Consider the following 20,351-nt stretch of genomic DNA (forward strand, 5'->3'; position numbering starts at 1 on the left):
TCCACTGTTCAAATGTATCTGAGGTCAAATTGGTAATTGGACCGTTAAAACGCACAGTTTCTCTGCATATCCCTGATATTTTTTAGTGACATTACCATAAAAAGCCTTAGTTACAACATATTTGAATTTAAGTACAAGACACTTCCAATCGGTGAAGACACTCCAGATGCTCCACTCCAAGAGGCAAATATATTTTTTTATTGTGTTACATGCTGATAGGGTATTCTTTCGTCGGCAGTGTGATTGACTACACTGTCATGGTTGTCATTGGTTGTATGATGACGGAGGCGATTTATCACCCAGGTGTTCTCTCTGGGATCTTTAGTTAACGGTGCGGTTTGCTCTTGCACTTGACTTTTCAAATCTTCTTAAGTTACAAACCGTAAAACTTCAAATAAATGCTGAGTCTCAAATATCCGCCTGTCCCTTTTAATGGCTGGGCAACGACACCCCTTTTCAGCAAATAAAAGCTCATTTCAAATAAACACTAGGTCTAAATTAATTTTTTGCGATGTTGCCATGAATTACCATGAATTGTTAGCGAGATTTAATGTTGATTTGCTACATTAAATAATTCAGTAATGACTCAAAAAGGACAGGAATCATACTAAGACAAAATAAATGTGACACAGTGTATAAATAAAAAAAACTAATATTACAATGCTGAAAGTGAATGCTGTTATTAAACAATTAACTATGCAAATGAGCAAATGCTGTGTGCATTAAGGAAATAGACGCCTGGCTCAAATAGAATCCTGTCTCTAATAAGTGCCTCTTGTGTTCAGTGATTTAAGCAAATAAACACCCAGGCTATTAATTGAAGTTTTATGATAACGTATAATTGTGTAGCATATCCTCAGAGCCCATGATCAAATTTCGCAATAGCTAGCTAACTTGATTTAGGAAGTCTGAACTAGCCAAACTAGCAGACACAGCATTTTCTCATATCGCTGAACCAACTAGGGCGCCCACATTTAAAACACCCAAATGAAGGAAAAAAGACAAACACATACACACACACACATACAGATCACCCTCCCGCTGCACCGAACAAGCTAATTGAAGCGTGCCTATAGACTAGTCTTTTGCTTTGTGCAAAATTTGGTCATGCAAAAACAACAGACCAAATGTGTGAATGTTTAATGAAAATCTGGGAACAGTTGGCCACGGAAATATTTCTGGTTGGTTTCAGGGAATGTAAAACAGGTAGGAAGGGAGACTTTGAAAACTGGATTGTGTGAAGTAGTCTAGCAGCAAATGTGTTTAATGAGCAACTAATGAGCATGCAGAGATTCACAAGTTTGAAGAAATACCCTTATCTTTTTAGCCTAATACGGCTATTTACTTACTTTTGTAGCTCTTCATCAGAAGCACACTTTTTGTAAGTAGTTAACTGTCCTCTCCAAGTTTAGCTGGTATTTAGAACGAATGGATTTGACAAATGTGATTGCTTGACGATATGACATTGGGCTACGTCTCGTCTTGCGCTGCACAGAATATTGGATCTCACAATGATTGTAAAAGTGTTTAACATCACCAGTATCACATCCTTATGATATATCATCTTGTCAAAAGTGCAATGTGACTGCAGAAGAGACAGGTTGGAATATCTGACTGAAATAGGGGACAAATTTTCTGATAAAATGCAGGACAATGCAGGTGTAAGAAGATGGCACCGATAGAGATGGCAGCTTCGCTTCTAGTCCTTAGGAAACTGTGCAGTATTTTTTATTTTTTTATGTGTAGAGTTTATTCGGAAGATAACAGCTCTATAAATATTATTTTGTGGTGCACGACTCTCTAGTTAATTCCATTTACATGATTAGCTCAATCAGGTAATATTAATTACGGAGAAATGATTTTATAGAATAGCATGTCATATCACTTAATCCGGCATAGCCAAAGACACGACACTTGCAAGGCTGCCGGCCCAGACGGCATCCCTAGCTGCATCCTCAGAGCATGCGCATACCAGCTGGCTGGTGTGCTTACGGACATATTCAATAAATCCCTATTCCAGTCTGCTGTCCCCACATACTTCAAGAGGGCCACCATTGTTCCTGTTCCCAAGAGAGCTAAGGTAACTGAACTAAATGTATATCGACCCGTAGCACTCACTTCTGTCATCATGAAGTGCTTTGAGAGACTAGTTAAGGATCATATCACCTCCACCCTACCTGTCACCCAAGACCCACATCAATTTGCCTACCGCCCCAATAGGTCCACTTACGATGCAATTGCCATCACACTGCCCTATCCCATCTGGACAAGAGGAATACCTATGTAACAATGCTGTTAATTGACTACAGCTTAGCATTCAACACCATAGTACCCTCCAAACTCATCATTAACCTTGATACCCTGGGTCTCGTCCCTGCCCTGTACAACTTGGTCCTGGCTATCCTGACGGGCCACCCTCAGGTGGTGAAAGTGGGAAACAACATCTCCCCTCTGCTGATCCTCAACACTGGGTTCCCACAAGGCACAATTCTCAGCCCCTCCTGTTCTCCATGTTCACCCACGACTGCGTGGCCATGCACACCTCCAAATCAATCATCAAGTTTGCAGACGAATATAACCTCTCACTCAATGTCAGCAAAACAAAAGAGATGATCGTGGACTTCAGGAAACAGCAAGGTGCGCACCCCCCTATCCACATCGAAGGGACAGCAGTGGAGAAGGTGGAAAGTTAAGTTCCTCATGTTCATATCACCGACAAACTGAAATGGTCCACACACACAGACAGTGTGGGGAAGAAGGCTCAACAGCGCCTCTTAAACCTCAGGAGGCTGAAAAAATGTGGCTTGTCACCGGAAACCCTCACTAACTTTTACAGATGCACCATCGAGAGCATCCTGTTGGACTGTATCACCGCCTGGTATGGCAACAGCACCGCCCACAACCGCAAGGCTCTTCAGAGGGTGGTGCAGTCTGTACAACACATTACTGGGGGCAAACTACCTGCCCTCTAGGACACCTACAACACCTGGTGTCACAGGAAAGCAAAAAAGATCATCAAGGACAATAACCACTCGAGCCACTGCCTATTCACCCCGCTTCTATCCAGAAGGCGAGGTCAGTACCGGTGCATCAAAGCTGGGACAGAGAGATAGAAGCTGTTTTTCTATCTCAAGGCCATCAGATTGTTAAAAAGTCACCACTAGCACAGAGAGGCAGCTGCCTACCTACAGCATTGATATCATTGGCCACTTTAATAAATGGAACACTAGTCACTTTAATAATGCCACTAACAATGTTTACATATCGCGCGTTACTCATCTCATATTTATATAATGTATACTACATCCTTCACAATCTATCCTTCACTATCTATTCTTTACTATCTATTGCATCTTAGCTGCTCTGTCACTGCTCAGCCATATATTTTATACTTATATATTCTTATCCCATTCCTTTACTAGATTGTGTGTATTAGGTTTTGTTGTGGAATTGCTAGATATTACCTGTTAGATACCTCTGCACTGTCGGATCTAGAAGCATAAGCATTTCGCTTCACTCGCAATAACATCTGCTAACCATGTGTAGGTGACCAATACAATTTGATTTGATTTAACTGTTAGCCTCGTACAAACCATCCTGATCTTACTTTCTGTTTCATTGAATCCATGTAGCCAAACAGAATGTAAGCTCGCAAGATCAATATCGTTCGTACGAGGCTAGCGGAATGCAGGACAAAGGGCCAAAAAGCAGAACTGTCCCGCACAATCCGGAACATGTGGTCACCCTAGAACCATCTGAACTAGGGTTCACAGCATTTTCCCATATCTCTGAAGTAGCAACGTTAAATAATTACTACACTGTTATTATAACATTATCAAACAATATCAATAGAATGGTTTGTGTCAATGCTGCCCTATAGGATATTAAAGAGTACATCATATATCAAGATACTGATGATGGGGATAGCTATTAAGGTACAAACAGCAAGGGTAAAACTATATACCTATAACTAAAGGTAGAAAGGTCATATCTTACCACTAGTGACACGCATTTGTACCCCTTTAGTTAACAAATCTGCACCTTTCTTTCTAAGACTGTATATCCTATGGAGTAACATATACCTATGGCCGGCCCGGAAATTAGGCAGATTCCTATGGCTACAGATTCACATTGGTGGTATTTTCAAAGCTAAACTGACCAGGAAGCACCTCCAACAACCCATAAAACCTCACATAATTCTGCCCAAAAACAATGACAATTTCTCTCAACCAGTGGCATTTTGGGCTTTTTAGGTGAGAGCTTATGCCGCCCTGTGATAAGCAGTGCCCGCTTTGTCAAAGGCAGGGGAGCAAAATATTTAGCTTGTCCATTCTCGGCACACCTCTCCATAGTGCTGTTGGAGAGATGCATTGCTGCGGCGCTCCACCAACATTCCGTCCAAAACAATCCTCTAACACAAACCATGTAGCAGATAGAGCCAGGGCCGGCTCCAGGCATAAGCGACCGACGCGGTCTAAACTTGTAGTAATCATGGCCGAATACCGAGCTGGCACGCAGGGCACATGCCCAGGGGTCCCTGACCTCCAGGGGGACCCCATTGGTTTTAAGGGTCAGACACACCGACAAATCTGACTGCCGATAGGTACCTAGCACCTCTGCCCAGAGTGGCAGTTACCCTTTGGTTGTTCACACAGAGTGAGTGGACCTGACTGCCAAGTGGGTGGACCTATACCCTCCAAGAACCACCCATGGCTGCAACCCTGCCCAGTCATGTGAAATCCATAGATTAGGGCCTAATGAATTTATTTCAATGGACTAATTTCCTTATATGACCTGTATCTCAATAAAACTTTGAAACTGTTGCATGTTGCGTTTATATTTTTGTTCAGTATAGATACACTACATGACCAAAAGTATGTGGACGTGCTCATCAAACATCTCATTCCAAAATCATGGGCATTAATATGAAGTTGGTCCCTCCTTTGCTGCTATAACAGCCTCCACTCTTCTGGGAATACTTTCTACTATGTGTTGGAACAATGCTGTGGGGACTTCCATTCAGACACAAGTGCATTACTGAGGTCGGGCACTGATGTTGGGCGATTAGGCCTGCCTTGAAGTCGGCGTTCCAATTCCTCCCAAAGGTTTTCAATGGGGTTGAGGTCAGGGCTGTGTGCAGGACCTTGCTTTGTGCATGGGGGCACTGTCATGCTGAAACAGGAAAGGGCTTTCCCCAAACTGTTGCCACAAAGTTGGAAGCACAGAATTGTCTAGAATGTCATTGTATGCTGTAGCATTAAGATTTCCCTTCATTGGAACTAAGGGGCCTAGCCCGAACCACGAAAAACAGCCCCAGACCATTATTCCTCCTCCAACAAACTTTACAGTTGGCACTATGCATTGGGGCAGGTAGCATTCTCCTGGCATCCGCCAAACCCAGACTCGTCCGTCGGACTGCCAGATGGTGAAGCGTGATTCATCACTCCAGATAACGTGTTTCCACTGCTCCAGAGTTCAATGGCGGAAAGATTTACACCACTCCACCCGATGCTTGGCATTGTGCGTAATGATCTTAGGCCTGTGTGTGTTGCTCAGCCATGGAAACCCATTTCATGAAGCTCCCGACGAACAGTTGTGCTGACGTTGCTTCCAAAAACGGTTTGGAATTTGGTAGTAAGTGTTGCAACCGAGGACAGATGATTTTTACGCACTATGCGCTTCAGCACTCAATGGTTCCAACGGCTGAGCCGTTGTTTTTGCTCCTAGATGTTTCCACTTCACAATAACAAAACCTACAATTGACCAGGGCAGAAATGTGATGAACTGACTTGTTGAAAAGGTGGCATCCTATGATTGGTGCCTTTCTACTGCCAATGTTTTTCTATGGAGATTGCATGACTGTTTGCTCTATTTTATACACCGATCAGCAACGGGTGTGGCTGAAATAGCCAAATCCACTCATTTGAATTGGTGTCAACATACTTTTGTGTATACAGTGGGGCAAAAAAGTATTTAGTCAGCCACCAATTGGGCAAGTTCTCCCACTTAAAAATATGAGAGAGGCCTGTACTTTTCATCAAAGGTACACTTCAACTATGACAGACGTAATGAGAAAAAAGATCCAGAAAATCATATTGCATGATTTTTTTGTTAATTTATTTTTGCAAATTATGGTGGAAAATAAGTATTTGGTCACCTAAAAACAAGCAAGATTTCTGGCTCTCACAGACCTGTAACTTCTTCTTTAAGAGGCTCCTCTGTCCTCCACTCGTTACCTGTATTAATGGCACCTGTTTGAACTTGTTATCAATATAAAAGGTCCACAACCTCAAACAGTCACACTCCAAACTCCACTATAGCCAAGACCAAAGAGCTGTAAAACGACACCAGAAACAAAATTGTAGACCTGCACCAGGCTGGGAAGAATGAATCTGCAATAGGTAAGCAGCTTGGTTTGAAGAAATCAATTGTGGGAGCAATTATTAGGAAATGGAAGACATACAAGACCACTGATAGTCTCCCTCGATCTGGGGCTCCACGCAAGATTCCACCCCGTGGGGTCAAAATTATCACAAGAACGGTGAGCAAAAATCCCAGAACCACACGGGGACCTAGTGAATGACCTGCAGAGAGCTGGGACCAAAGTAACAAAGCCTACCATCAGTAACACACTACGCCGCCAGGGACTCAAATCCTGCAGTGCCAGACGTGTCCCCCTGCTTAAGCCAGTACATGTCCAGGCCTGTCTGAAGTTTGCTAGAGAGCATTTGGATGATCCAGAAGAAGATTGGGAGAATGTCATATGGTCAGATGAAACCAAAATATAACTTTTTGGTAAAAACTCCACTCGTTGTGTTTGGAGGACAAAGAATGCTGAGTTGCATCCAAAGAACACCATACCTACTGTGAAGCATGGGGGTGGAAACATCATGCTTTGGGGCTGTTTTTCTGCAAAGGGATCAGGACGACTGATCCGTGTAAAGGAAAGAATGAATGGGGCCATGTATCGTGAGATTTTGAGTGAAAACCTCCTTCCATCAGAAAGGATATTGAAGATGAAACGTGGCTGGGTCTTTCAGCATGACAATGATCCCAAACACACCGCCCAGGCAACGAAGGAGTGGCTTCGTAAGAAGCATTTCAAGGTCCTGGAGTGGTCTAGCCAGTCTCCAGATCTCAACCCCATAGAAAATCTTTGGAGGAATTTGAACGTCCGTGTTGCCCAGCAACAGCCCCAAAACATCACTGCTCTTTAGGAGATTTGCATGGAGGAATGGGCCAAAATACCAGCAACACTGTGTGAAAACCTTGTGAAGACTTACAGAAAACGTTTGACCTCTGTCATTACCAACAACGGGTATATAACAAAGTATTGAGAAACTTTTGTTATTTACCAAATACTTATTTTCCACCATAATTTGCAAATAAATTAATTAAAAATCCTACAATGTGATTTTCTGGGGGGGTTTTTTCTCATTTTGTCTGTCATAGTTGAAGTGTACCTTTGATGAAAATTACAGGCCTCTGTATATAGTGTAACTAGCATACTAACAATATTATAATTAAATCACAATGGATTTATTTTTGAATGAAGCAGCTGCCTGTTAGATGTTGAGAGTAGCTAGCTAGCTATGTTGTACTGAATGGCGATGTTAACCGTTTAGCAAACGTTAGCAAGCAAATTAACTGTTCCTGGCAGTATAGGAAAATGGACAGTGAATGGAATTACTTCATCATCTTGTTAGATAGCTAGCTTGGTTAAGCATTTAGTTTTGTGTGCATTGTGCTGCACTTATCACCCCATTCATTTCATATAAAATGTGTGTGACTGCCTAGCCCAATTATCAATCTAACATTAACTAGCTAGCTAACTAATGAACAGGTGCACATTATTGAACTGAACCTAACAAAAAATCAGTCCTCAACCACAAATCTCCTTAGATAGATGTAAAAGATTGCTCTAGAAAAATGTTTTATGCAGCTTTATTGTTTTTGATACAGTTGCTAGAACAATTCTGATGGAAAGGTGGTGGATTATACCAGGAAAATTGTGGTTGTCACTATTTACCACAGCCACAAAGTAAAAATGTCCTATATCATAAAATAATCATTGGGGGTTAGCTGTAATTATGACTTAGTTACTTTGTGGTAACTAGTGACAACCAAAAAGTTTCCTCTTTTCCTTTTTCTTGTCAGTTCTGTCTGCTCCCCCACATTAAGTTTGTGCTCTCTGATTGGCTCAAAGTCAAGTTCTAGGCCACAAGTCGAAATGGCAGGTTCTTTGGTACCAGGTCAGTTTTAACAGCAGGGATGTCTTTTGTTCTAGCAAGGGAAGGAACGGCCTCCTACTGTGCTAAATGTCGATGGGCAGTCCGATTTCTCAGTGTGTATGTACCACTAGTCACTCTAACTCAGATATCATTAACATGGCATAAATCATGGCAAAATGTGTAGAATTGCAGAAAATTTGCTTCAAAACTGCAAACACTAACCCTAACCAACCAACTCCCACTTAGGGCCCCCAAAAGGCTTGAGTCCGCCCTGGATATCGCCTATGGTAGAAAGAGTATGTGACCTTTTCTGTAGCATACTGGCTGGAGATAAAATGTTTAACAATGTAATGAGACTGACACTTTTTAAAGCATGCATATTTCTCAGATCAAATAGCCTAACCTAAATGGCTCCCAATCAAATAAATGCACTGACATGTTAGCAAACACAATATCCTAAAAACAGGACGGGTCAAAGTAAAATGGACAATCAGGCTACTCACAACTGCTGTCCAGGAGTTTCACCCCATGGGCTAAATTGTCATGACCAGTGGTTTCAGTTTGTATCCGTACATTTTTTGTCAAGCTAGCGAAAAAAATAAAATAATACTTGTGCATTTCCCACTGTGTAAACACGTTGATTCTCATTGCAAATAGGTTCAGGATAGCTCCTGATAAAGCTGGGTAGATGATATTCAGAGCTTAAATAGTCAAATTGATTAGTCACAGGAATCAGGACTAATAAGGCCAATGCAACTGCCTGTTTTACAAACGGTTGGACTACCACATGGATGGGCTTTCATAAAATTCCAATGCAGCAGCACTGTAGGCTACACCCCAGTAAGCACGGCCGATGTCTTTTGGACGTCTTTTTTTTTTGGCTCTGACCAGATGTCTTTTTTTGTGTTTTACAAATGGTAGGTCTACCACATGGATGAATGGTAGGCCTACCACATGGATGGATGGTAGGCCTACCGTCAATGTCCGGAAAATACGTATTTTCAACTTTAATTCAGAACTGAAAATTAACCTGATTTCAACGTCCGATAAAGACATCTTTTAACCTTTTATTCAGAACCTAAAATGAACCAAAATTCAATGTATAGAAAATACTGTTTTAGATATCTTTTCAAGTTAATTTTGTTTACTGAGTCTATTGTAGATTTTCATGGGTAGAGGAGGGTGGCAAAAATAAATCTCCCATAAGGCAGCTTAATGGCCAGGACTGGACTTGCTATACCGAACAATATTTTCAATATGGATTATGACTTCATGTTTAAATTACAGTATGTGTATTTTGCGTTTAAGGCAGTAATTGCTGCACCAATTACTGCAGCATAAATAACAATAATCTCCCCTTGTAATGCATAGCTGCTTACATTTGGTTTGAGGTGTCTCTTCGAATTTCCAATTCAGCCACTACTGTGAGTGAGAACTGAACACACACACACACACACACACACACACACACACAATCTGATAGTGAGGTAATCATACTCCACGTCTAGATTTGTGACCCCCTGTGGGGTTGATTGACACTTGGAGACCTTGATTTGAGTCTTCTGTCTATCTTTGACAGGGCAAACCAAGTTGCCTTGAGGCTCGACCTCTCTGTTTATCTCTGAGAACTTAGAACTTTTCACATAGGCAAACAAACTGTCCAACAATGGATGAATAGGTCTTGTTAGGTTACACACACATCATTGCCAACAGATGCTCTGTCCTTAGATATTGGTTATTTTAGTGGTTCTCATGCATTTACTTCCAACTACATATCCATTGATGCTTTGCTCTTCACAATAAGCCTATGTCAGATGTTTTGATGCCAGCAGCATACCACCCTGCATACCACTGCTGGCTTGCTTCTGAAGCTAAACAGGGTTGGTCCTGGTCAGTCTCTGAATGGGAGACCAGATGCTGCTGGAAGTGGTGTTGGAGGGCCAGTAGGAGGCACACTTTCCTCTGGTCTAAAAAAAAATATCCCAATGCCCCAGGGCAGTGATTGGGAACACTGCCCTGTGTAGGGTGCCGTCTTTCGGATGGGACGTTAAACGGGTGTCCTGACTCTCTGAGGTCATTAAAGATCCCATGGCACTTATCGTAAGAGTAGGGGTGTTAACCCTGGTGTCCTGGCTAACTCCCAATCTGGCCCTCAAACCATCATGGTCACCTAATAATCCCCAGTTTACAATTGGTTCATTCATCCCCTGTAACTATTCCCCAGGTCGTTGCTGCAAATGAGAATGTGTTCTCAGTCAACTTACCTGGTAAAATAACAGATAAATAAATCATTTGACGTGTGTCCTTGATGCATCACTAAAGGGATGAATCCAAAAATAATAACCCACCCACCTGCACAAGCTGCTTCATGTGTAAAGCAACCTACTTATCGGGTAGTGTTGGCGACCTGAGCTGTACTTCCCAGGTGTCTGCATGACAGGTTACTTCAAAAGGTGGATTTACAGTGCAACACTTTGTCTACATTGCCAAACAGCGAACCATCATCTTCAAGTTCACCAACTCGCAACTGGAATACCATCCCAGTGCAGGCACCAGGAGCCAGCCTTAACATATTCAAGTTCCCTCCACCTGCCATATCTCATCTTATTTTATTCTCCCTGTATTCATCTCCTTAGGATACCAAGGGCACTAATGGCTGTTCCTCTTATGTGGGAGACATTAAAATGTCAGTGTCATTAATGTAGTCTACACTGGCACTGGCTGGATATCATTAATGTATTTGACAATGAGCAACCTAGAAGGCCAAGTATTGCATAGGGTATACTACTGTTGCCAATGGCCATATTATTATAATAAACCGCAGAGCTGAGAGCTGTCATCAACTTGCCCTGGAAAAACATTTAGAATTGTCCAAGAAGGCGAGGTGGGTGGGCATAATGCTTATGTATGACAGCATCTATGAATTGTTGTGGCTCACAAAAGGTTTTCAGGCACAAATATGCAACTGTATGGTTGCCTAGGCGTTCACCGTATAATTTATTCATGAGCTATAAAAAGTCTAGAAAGGTAAACAAACAGTGGTGATGTGTAAATTGCATTTTTGAATTCATTTCTATGCAGAGCTTCTACCCTCCCACCCACACAAACATGAACACAGACACATACTCTTGTGGTGGAGGGACCTGAGAGGTGTTTGTCAGCAGAGTAAATCAGAAGCTTTATCTATACTCACCCTGTGCTTGAATACAAGGTGCGACACATAAACACAAAATAACGTATTGCAGCACCCACCACAAAACCCACTCCCTAAAAACTCAAGATAAAACAAAACCCTGCAAGATTACACAGCACTTCACCAACCAACCTACCACAGATAGTCACATACCATTATTCACACACCGCCTCCCACTACTCTCAGCCGGAGACAAAACCCTACACGCTTACTCCGTCAGACCGCATTACAGCCTCAGAAACAGGGGGACCAAAAGGGGCGTGACACGTATAGAGGGAGCAGATGAGGCGGGGGGCGGGGGGGGGGACTCATTTAAACGTTACACTGCCCAGATTCTTTCTAGTTCTGCAGGTGTGCTCTCTCTTCACCGGCTCCCAGGCCTCCCGGTGGTCACCACATGCCAATTAAATTCCATTACTCAAGAGGAATCTCACACCGCCACAAATTAATTGCAGAGTGCCTAGAGGAACAAAAGAACGAAAGAAAAGAAAGGCGTACTCTAATCTTTAGTGTAATGTTCCTGCCTCAGGCATCTACAAAGCCCTTACTCTCCACCTCCCCATTGGTTGGTGGCTGGGATAATTTTGAGAAATGCACCATGCACCCCATTTCAGTAAATCCAGTTTTACGCAAGGCACCCGTACTAATTTATTGTGTGCAATACGCTAACATTTACATATATTTTATGGTGATTGAAGTGTATGCAGATTGTTTGCATATTACATTTATATTGAGAAAAGAATGTAGTGGATTTTTTCAGCAGTTTACCAACAATATGGTCTGTGAAATGTCACAAGTTTCCATACATTTAATCATGTAGTTTCCCTTTGAAACATTCTGCAATAAGCTCAGGACAGTAAAATCTATTTAAAGTTGACTGCTCTGAAAACTTCCTTGATTTCCTCATGCCAACAATCTGTGAACGTCAGAGACACAGAATGCAATAAAATGGTACCAACATGTAGAGGGTTGGGCTGTTCCATTTCCTTGACGATTTGAAGATGGATGATGTCTAAGAGTGTCCAGGTTCATATATCTCACTTTATGTTCGCATGAAATAAGAGGCCATTGATGGACATCAGTGAGAGAAAGGTAATCGATGAGAAAAAAGCACACAATCAAAGGGTGGCTGGGGACATTGATGGAGTTTCATGACAGATCCGGAAGTGTTGAAGGATTCGATAAGCACCTGGGCCTCTCTTAACTCTCCTGTCCTCAAAAGCTTAGCGATCAATCTCCCTGCTCTAATTTAAGAGGAGCAGGAATTGGATGGATAAAGTGGTTGGTGGTTAAATCTGTAGAGATGGGCCTCAGGGGCCTGTAGCTAGAATTATTTCAATACTTCCTTTCCTTGTGTCCTTTCCCTCACAGCCACTGATCAGACAGGATTACGGAGGTCAGTGTCATCTGGTGGAGGCCTATCCAGTCCTGTCTGCAATCAGTGGTCATGGAGGGAGTTACGACTACTGGGACTCATCAACTGTCCCCTACCTGTACCTACAGAGAGCTATACATCCATCAGCTTTGCAATCATTATCCATTTTAACATGGTAAGATTAAATTCACTTCATGAACTGGAACCTCCCTCATTGAAATGTATGGTCTCTTCCCAATACATTTAATGCGTTGAACTATTGACCCCGAAGTCTATTTCCTGAAGCCATCCCTCTCCCACAACCCTCTCTGCCTCCTTGTCTCCCTCAGAGCACCCCAGGCCCATCTTTATCAGTGCAAGGCCAGATGCATCCTGGGTGGTTTAAGCCATCCATTATCAACACAAGGCCAGGTGCTTTGTGGGATGGCAGATCAGAGGTCTCCCAGGAAGCTGATTGGGTCTTGTTCCAGTGGGGAAGGAGAAGCCTGGCCGATAGCAAAGAGGCACAAGGGACAGAAGGCCAGCACTGTAACTTATGGCAATGTGATGACCTGCATGAGAGGCACATACTATTAGCTAGCTATGTGGCTATTTCCCGACTACACCATTCTGCAGGAAAGAAAAACTGTTTGGTAATAATAGTAGTTAGACAAAAAGTGTGTCAAGGGAATGTTGTTTATGTTCGTTATGTTTCAGTGACTATATGTTGACCCAGCAACTTCCATACACATGTTGTTGGAAACAGGTTGGTGTGGGCAGAAATATGTATTATGAACATACAACAATCCCTACACTATACAGGCCACAGTAGTGGTGTAAGGCTTGGAGAGTGTACACAGTATTCAATAGTCAATTGCTTTTGAATTTTCTGGACAATAATTGAACCAACAGACGTAGACTGTTCCTGAAAATGCCCCCACAGAAGTTTTCTGCAAGGTATCATCACGTTTCAATTTCTGCTTGTGAAAACAAATGCATTGACATTTTGATCCTGATCTTTGATAATGCTCTTATGACCTAAAAAAAGTAAATGCAGATTTGTTAATGGTAAAGCGAATATGTAGGATTAACTACAAGATCTTTAATTTTGGTAAATCTATTTTATTTAGGGAAATCCCATTGAGGCCATAGCCTCTTTTACAAGGGATCCCTGTACACAATCATACAAATTCACAATATTTACAATTACAATGCAATAAAAACACAATATTTACAAACAATTTAAGAAAAGTAACTTAGAAAACACAATCATTCCTCAATTAAAAAAAGTAATTGACAAGCTGTCTGAACTGCCCTACCCGCACCAATTCATGCAACTTTAGAGAGTTCTGGAGATCATTCCACAAGCAAGGTGCAAAAAAACTAAACACAGATCTACCTAACTCAGTGAAGACCAAATGGATCTCCAGAGTTAGCCATCGCTGTGATCTGGTCTAGTGACTCGTATGCCTGTAATTTAACAATGAAGCAAGGTGTGGCGGAAGTTTGCACAAGAGGGCTTTATAAACCAAAAGAGAGCAGTGCATTACGAGACTTAATAGAAGGCTATGCTACGTTCTGATACAGTGATGTGTACTGAACCTATCGCCCGTAATAAAGCATTGTGCGCAATGATAAACTGCGTCCATTGGCTTCAATACAGTGGCAGCTGCATTCATATAGACTATATTACTATAGTCTAAAGCCGGAATGACCGTCGACTGAATGATTTGTTTTCTGCTATTTAACAAAAGGCATGTCTTATTCCTATAAAGAAAAGCCATTTTTTTTTCTTACCTAACTCATCAATATGCTTTTTGAAATATACCCTGATATTTATAACAATGTGGGCACCATTTTCTTTTAAAAATAACCTGTACTTAGTTTTGCATTAAGTACCCGTTTCAGTTCAACAAAGGCTTTCTGTAAAGCAAAAAAGGCAGATTGTAGTTATGAAAGAGCCTTGTCAGTAGCCTATAATCTAAAGATAATTTGCTCTGGAGAATGACCTTTTATAATGTTTTTCAAGTATATGTACCATGCTGCCATGGATACAGAGGCAGAGAATCATGTGTGGTTAGGCTTTTCTACAGGGCTACAAAATGTATACTATTTTCCAATAGATGAGTATACCGTATTTGCTGTGATACTCTCTTAAAATAACTATATTATGGCACACAGTCATTAGAAGTGCCAATAGTGTAGGTCTATCTTAGGGGACAAGATAGTAGAGGTACAAAAACATTGGAAAAGGGGAGGATGGAGAACAACACCTGGATTGTTCTCCATTCTCCCCAGATTCAGAATATATACTTTTCATAATCAAGACACGCTTTGTTTAAGAGCTATTGGAGATTGAAATACAAAATCTTAAAATATTTGTATGAATTAAAAATAGGTGTTGATTGTTTCTCCATCCTCCCCAGTCATGGCATGTGTGGTTCAATAGCTATTAGCGAGAGAGAACCAAATATCCAGTGTAATGTTTAAAACATGGTCCAGCTATAGCAAGTGGAAAATATTCCCAATACCTTGCTGAGTGAAAATCCACCACAAATGTTTCCGTCATTAACTCAAACAAGCATCATCAAAGCAACTTTGCAAATTCTGAACAATATTAATAACGTTCCACCCATGAGGCCACTAGAGGGCGATTTGGTCATTTGACTGCAGGAAAGTGGTACAGCAACCCTCATAGTGTCTTGGTATGTTTCATAAAGGTGTTTTGAATGCATGTAGGCTATATTCAAATGATACCGATTTATTTTTCCCTCATAGCTTATTCCTGTACTCCACATGTTTTATGTTACGCATTCTAAGGCATGTGCATAATGCATGCATGCACTCAATCTGGAAAGGGACAATAATTAAATGGAACTAGCTAGGCTGCAACACTACATTCACATTCCAAAATTATCATCGATGCATGGGAGGTATCAAAGTCTTTGTGCGAAATGTGAGAGGTAGTCATGGGTCTAACGGAATCATGTCCCCCGATATGCCCTCAACCGAAAACAGCCTGTGGAATTGCCCGGAGATAAAACACTAATGGCTGTGACGTCACGTAGAGAGCTCAGTGAAAGTCACTCGTGAAGCCGCGGGTAAGAACGGGGGCAAGCCCGAGACGTATTGGTATATTGAACAGTATAGTGACGCCGCAGTGTCTCCACGAGCTGCCCATCATTAATTTCACAAGTTATCTGGGTATTTGCATTACATGGTACTGGACCTGATGCTCAGCGTAGTCTGTGAGCAGTGAGCTCCTATTTGATGTGGTTTCAAATTGACTTCTTATCCATCAGTTTTGGGAATATTGTGAAACACAATGGAAAGAGTCGAAATGGGTACAAGACGAAGAGAGATCTAACTTGGAGACAGCGAAGATGGACGTTTCCCAAACCGGCAGCCACTGTCTAGTTAGTGATATATCTCATGCGGAAAATATCGAGACAAATTTCATTTTACGCAATTGCTGCAAAGTGTTCTGGTGGCGCAGCCGTCTCATATCATACTAGCTATCCCGGAGAGTGGGAATCACAGAGTCACTGCGCTCCAAGCTCAGAGAATAATTTGCGGTGAAAAGCAGATTAAATTAAAGTGAGAAAATGCCTCACTTCAAATGATGTGATGGTCTAACGACTTTAACTTTTCTCTCCATTATAGGCTATCTGAAGAACGAAAGGGTTGCATTAATTTGGAATTGAAGGGATCATAAAAATTATCTGTCATGGATTGTGCCTATTTTGTATTTTACTTTGAATTTAAGCCAACGGAGTAGCTTTAGGGAATCAACTCACTTTTCTTTTAAACACTGCTGCATTGGATCAGAATGGATTTGTCATTGTAGCCAGCTGCTGCTGCTGAAGACCGCGCGCTCCGTCCGGTATTTCTGACTTTTTTTCCCTCAACGATGCAGCTCCTTCGACTAGCGTGGGCTTTAACCGGAGCCGCAGTCTGCTGTTTCGTTATCCTCCTTATTCACTCACACGTTCTAAAAGAAGGTAATTCCTTATCCATCGCTCTTCTTGGCTTTGTAGACCACTGTTCTGAAACACATGTTTTATTTCACAAGCCTATGGTAATCTGTTAAAATACCATAGCCTATATTTATTCATGCATTCATGAGTAACGTTAGCCTACATCGGCTGTGAAAAGCATTGGGGGTGAAGAGGATTGGTGGTGCTTCAACTGTAAGACGCCTGTCCCATAAAATACTGATTTTAATCATTCATAGATTTGTAAGGTGTAGTTTAATAAAATATCTCAACATGTATTATTACAATAAATAACATGCCTGGTGCAGAGATAGAGAGAGAGAGCAGTGTGTTGGGAGCAAGAATAGAGAGGTCTTTTGTTAAATTATTTATTTCGTTATTCTTCAATAGATGGCACCAGAGTCACACTGAAGGACAATGTCAGGGTCAATTGTAATTACATTTTAGCATAATTATTTATTGTGACTAAGACATACATTACTCGGTTCGATGTTGCAACTGACATTCACACTTAAATAGAATGCCAGCCACATGTTTTGGCGTTTTGAAAAGGTCTGTTGTAATCACATATTTACAGACTCAGTGGTTGCACACACTTCATTAACTTAATTTTGATTCACAATAAAATGCGTGCCCACTATTATGTGAATGCAATTGTGACAGAAAATAATTACATTAAAATGAATGTCATGGGGAGAGTTGTTGCAGGCACGTCAAACACACAAACTCTCCTTCCTGGGTGGGTAGTCCACTGCTTTGTGAGGGGTGCCTGTAATGGGTGACGCGGTGTGTCTCTTTCTCGTGCAAGGGGGCTTTGTGACAATATATGGCACAACCATTTATAATCCCACTTCGCCCGGTGTTCCTTCCGGATCTTGGTGAGAAAGGCTGTTGAGAAAGCGCCGTTGTGACAAGTAATTGCTCTTCCATACCTACCGTATATGTGACCAAGTGATTAAATGCGAGTTCACAACTTTGTTATGAGATTAGATACATTTTTTCATAAACTTTATTGGAATGGACGAGGGTGTATACATACTGAAGCTGTGAGAGCTATTGAATGTGGCTGCGTTTGCATTGAGCAGATGCAGTAAGACATGCTCCCATTTTCCAAAGCTGGTGGGATGTGGGCCATCTTATTTCTCGCTAAATTGTGGTCAAATGCTGGTTTCACGCACATTGTGCCCTAGTGTGGGATCTCTTCCTTAGTATTGTCTCATCTCAGATTGTATTTGATTTGATTGTGTACAACAGTATAATTTCACTCATAAAAAAATACCCCATATGGAAAAATCACATGATTTCACGTGACATTTCCACATATTTTGCACATGTGAAATCATGTAAAACCTTGTGTTTTTGGGTAACTTCACATGTGATGATATTTCACATGAAGTTTCACATGTGGATTTTCACGTGATCGCATAACCTTTCACATGTGGTTTCAAATTGTCACGAGATTGTACAGGTGAAGTGTAACGTGACGTGTTCCAAAAACACGTTGTCATAGGATTTCACGTGTGAAATGTCACAAAGTGTTCCAAAAACACGTTGTCATAGGATTTCACGTGTGAAATGTCACAAAGTGTTCCAAAAACACGTTGTCATAGGATTTAACGTGTGAAATGTCACAAAGTGTACCAAAAACACGTTGTCATAGGATTTCACGTGTGAAATGTCACAAAGTGTACCAAAAACACGTTGTCATAGGATTTCACGTGTGAAATGTCACAAAGTGTACCAAAAACACGTTGTCATAGGATTTCACGTGTGAAATGTCACAAAGTGTACCAAAAACACGTTGTCATAGGATTTCACGTGTGAAATGTCACAAAGTGTACCAAAAACACGTTGTCATAGGATCTCCCTTTTAAAGTTTCACAAAGTGTATCATAAACACGTTGTTATAGGATTTCACTTGTGAAATGTCACAAAGTGTACCAAAAACGAGTTTTCACCTGTCGTGTGAAGTCATGTGATTTTCCACATGTGAAAACATGTGGTTCAATATGTGACACGAAACTACACGGTTAGCCATTGCTGTTAATTTTTCAGAAAATGTGTCATTTTACTGTACATTTCCACAGTAATAGAGTTTTGCTATATACACTACCCTTCAAAAGTTTGGGGTCACTTAGAAATGTCCTTGTTTTTGAAAGAAAAGCCATTTTTTGTCCATTTTAAAATAACATCAAATTGATTCGAAATACAGTGTAGACCTTGTTAATGTTATAAATGACTATTGTAGCTGGAAACAGCAGATTGGCCCATTACCAGCAACCATCACTCCTGTGTTCCAATGGCACGTTGTGTTAGCTAATCAAAGTTTATAATTTTAAATGGCTAATTGAACATTAGAAAACCCTTTTGCAATTATGTTAGCACAACTGAAAACTGTTGTTCTAATTAAAGACGCAATAAAACTGGCCTTCTTTAGACAAGTTGAGTATCTGGAGCATCAGCGTTTGTGGGTTTGATTACAGGCTCAAAATGGCTAGAAACAAAGAACTTTCTTCTGAAACTCATCTGTCTATTCTTGTTCTGAGAAATGAAGGCTATTCCATGCGAGAAATTGCAAAGAAACTGAAGATCTGGTACAACGCTGTGTACTACTCCATTCACAGAACAGAGCAAACTGGCCCTAACCAGAATAGGAAGAGGCACTGTCTGTGTTCTTTTGCCCATCTTAATCTTTTTATTTTTATTGGCCAGTCTGAGATATGGCTTTTTCTTTGCAACTCTGCTTAGAAGGCCAGCATACCGGAGTCACCTCTTCACTTCACGTCTCCTCACTATTGGCAATTTCTAGAATGGAATAGACATAATTTCTCAGAACAAGAATAGACTGACGAGTTTCAGAAGAAAGTTATTTGTTTCTAGCCATTTTGAGAATGTAATCGAACCCACAAGTGCTGATGCTCCAGATACTCAACTAGTCAACTAGTTTTATTTCTTCTTTAATCAGGACAACAGTTTTCAGCTGTGCTAACATAATTGCAAAAGTGTTTTCTAATGATCAGTTAGATTTTCGAAATGAAAAACTTGGATTAGCTAACACAACGTGTCATTGGAACACAGGAGTGATGGTTGCTGGTAATGGGCCTCTGTACGCCTATGTAGATATTCCATTAAAAATCTGCCAACATTAGCAATGTCTAGACTGTATTTCTGATCAATTTGATGTTATTTTAATGGACCCAAAAATTGCTTTCTTTCAAAAACAAGGACATTTCTAAGAGACCCAAACATTTTTAACGCTAGTGCATTTACTGTGAATTGCCATACACTTGGGTACTTTTTGGCCCGTGTTGCAAGTTAATGTGGCACACCTCGCTTGCAATTGCATGTAAACGTAGGGTAATTGTTTCGATGTGCTTATGGCACCAAGTTTTTTCTAAATCCTGTAATTTTATATTAAGTTACCGGCAACTGAGTACCAGTGAAAATAGTGGAAACAACTTTTTATGTTTTTATACAGCTGAACTGTATTTTTACAGTAAATATACTGTACAACAATGAACTGTATTCAGGAAGTACACAGAAATTCCAATTATATTCAAAACCGGAAAATGTAGAAT

The 20,351-nt window shown here is 41.0% G+C and overlaps 1 protein-coding gene across 4 annotated transcripts in view; it reads left to right on the forward strand.

The window, feature by feature from the left end:
• LOC110521323 (chemokine-like protein TAFA-5) overlaps positions 1 to 20,351 on the forward strand; it is a 113,054-nt gene that overhangs the window by 36,714 nt on the left and 55,989 nt on the right. Inside the window, exon 1 of one of the 4 annotated variants that reach the window (XM_036968677.1) lies at positions 15,829 to 16,779. The exons of 2 other annotated variants lie outside the window; for them this stretch is intronic. In XM_036968677.1, the coding sequence (XP_036824572.1) occupies positions 16,689 to 16,779 (91 nt within the window). In that variant the 5' untranslated portion in view covers positions 15,829 to 16,688. Of the gene's footprint in view, positions 1 to 15,828; positions 16,780 to 20,351 lie in introns of those variants that run through there. One more of the 4 variants, XR_005040868.1, reaches the window with a different exon arrangement.

Source organism: Oncorhynchus mykiss, chromosome 30 (genome assembly GCF_013265735.2).
Source record: "Oncorhynchus mykiss isolate Arlee chromosome 30, USDA_OmykA_1.1, whole genome shotgun sequence".
Taxonomy (NCBI): Eukaryota; Metazoa; Chordata; class Actinopteri; order Salmoniformes; family Salmonidae; genus Oncorhynchus; species Oncorhynchus mykiss.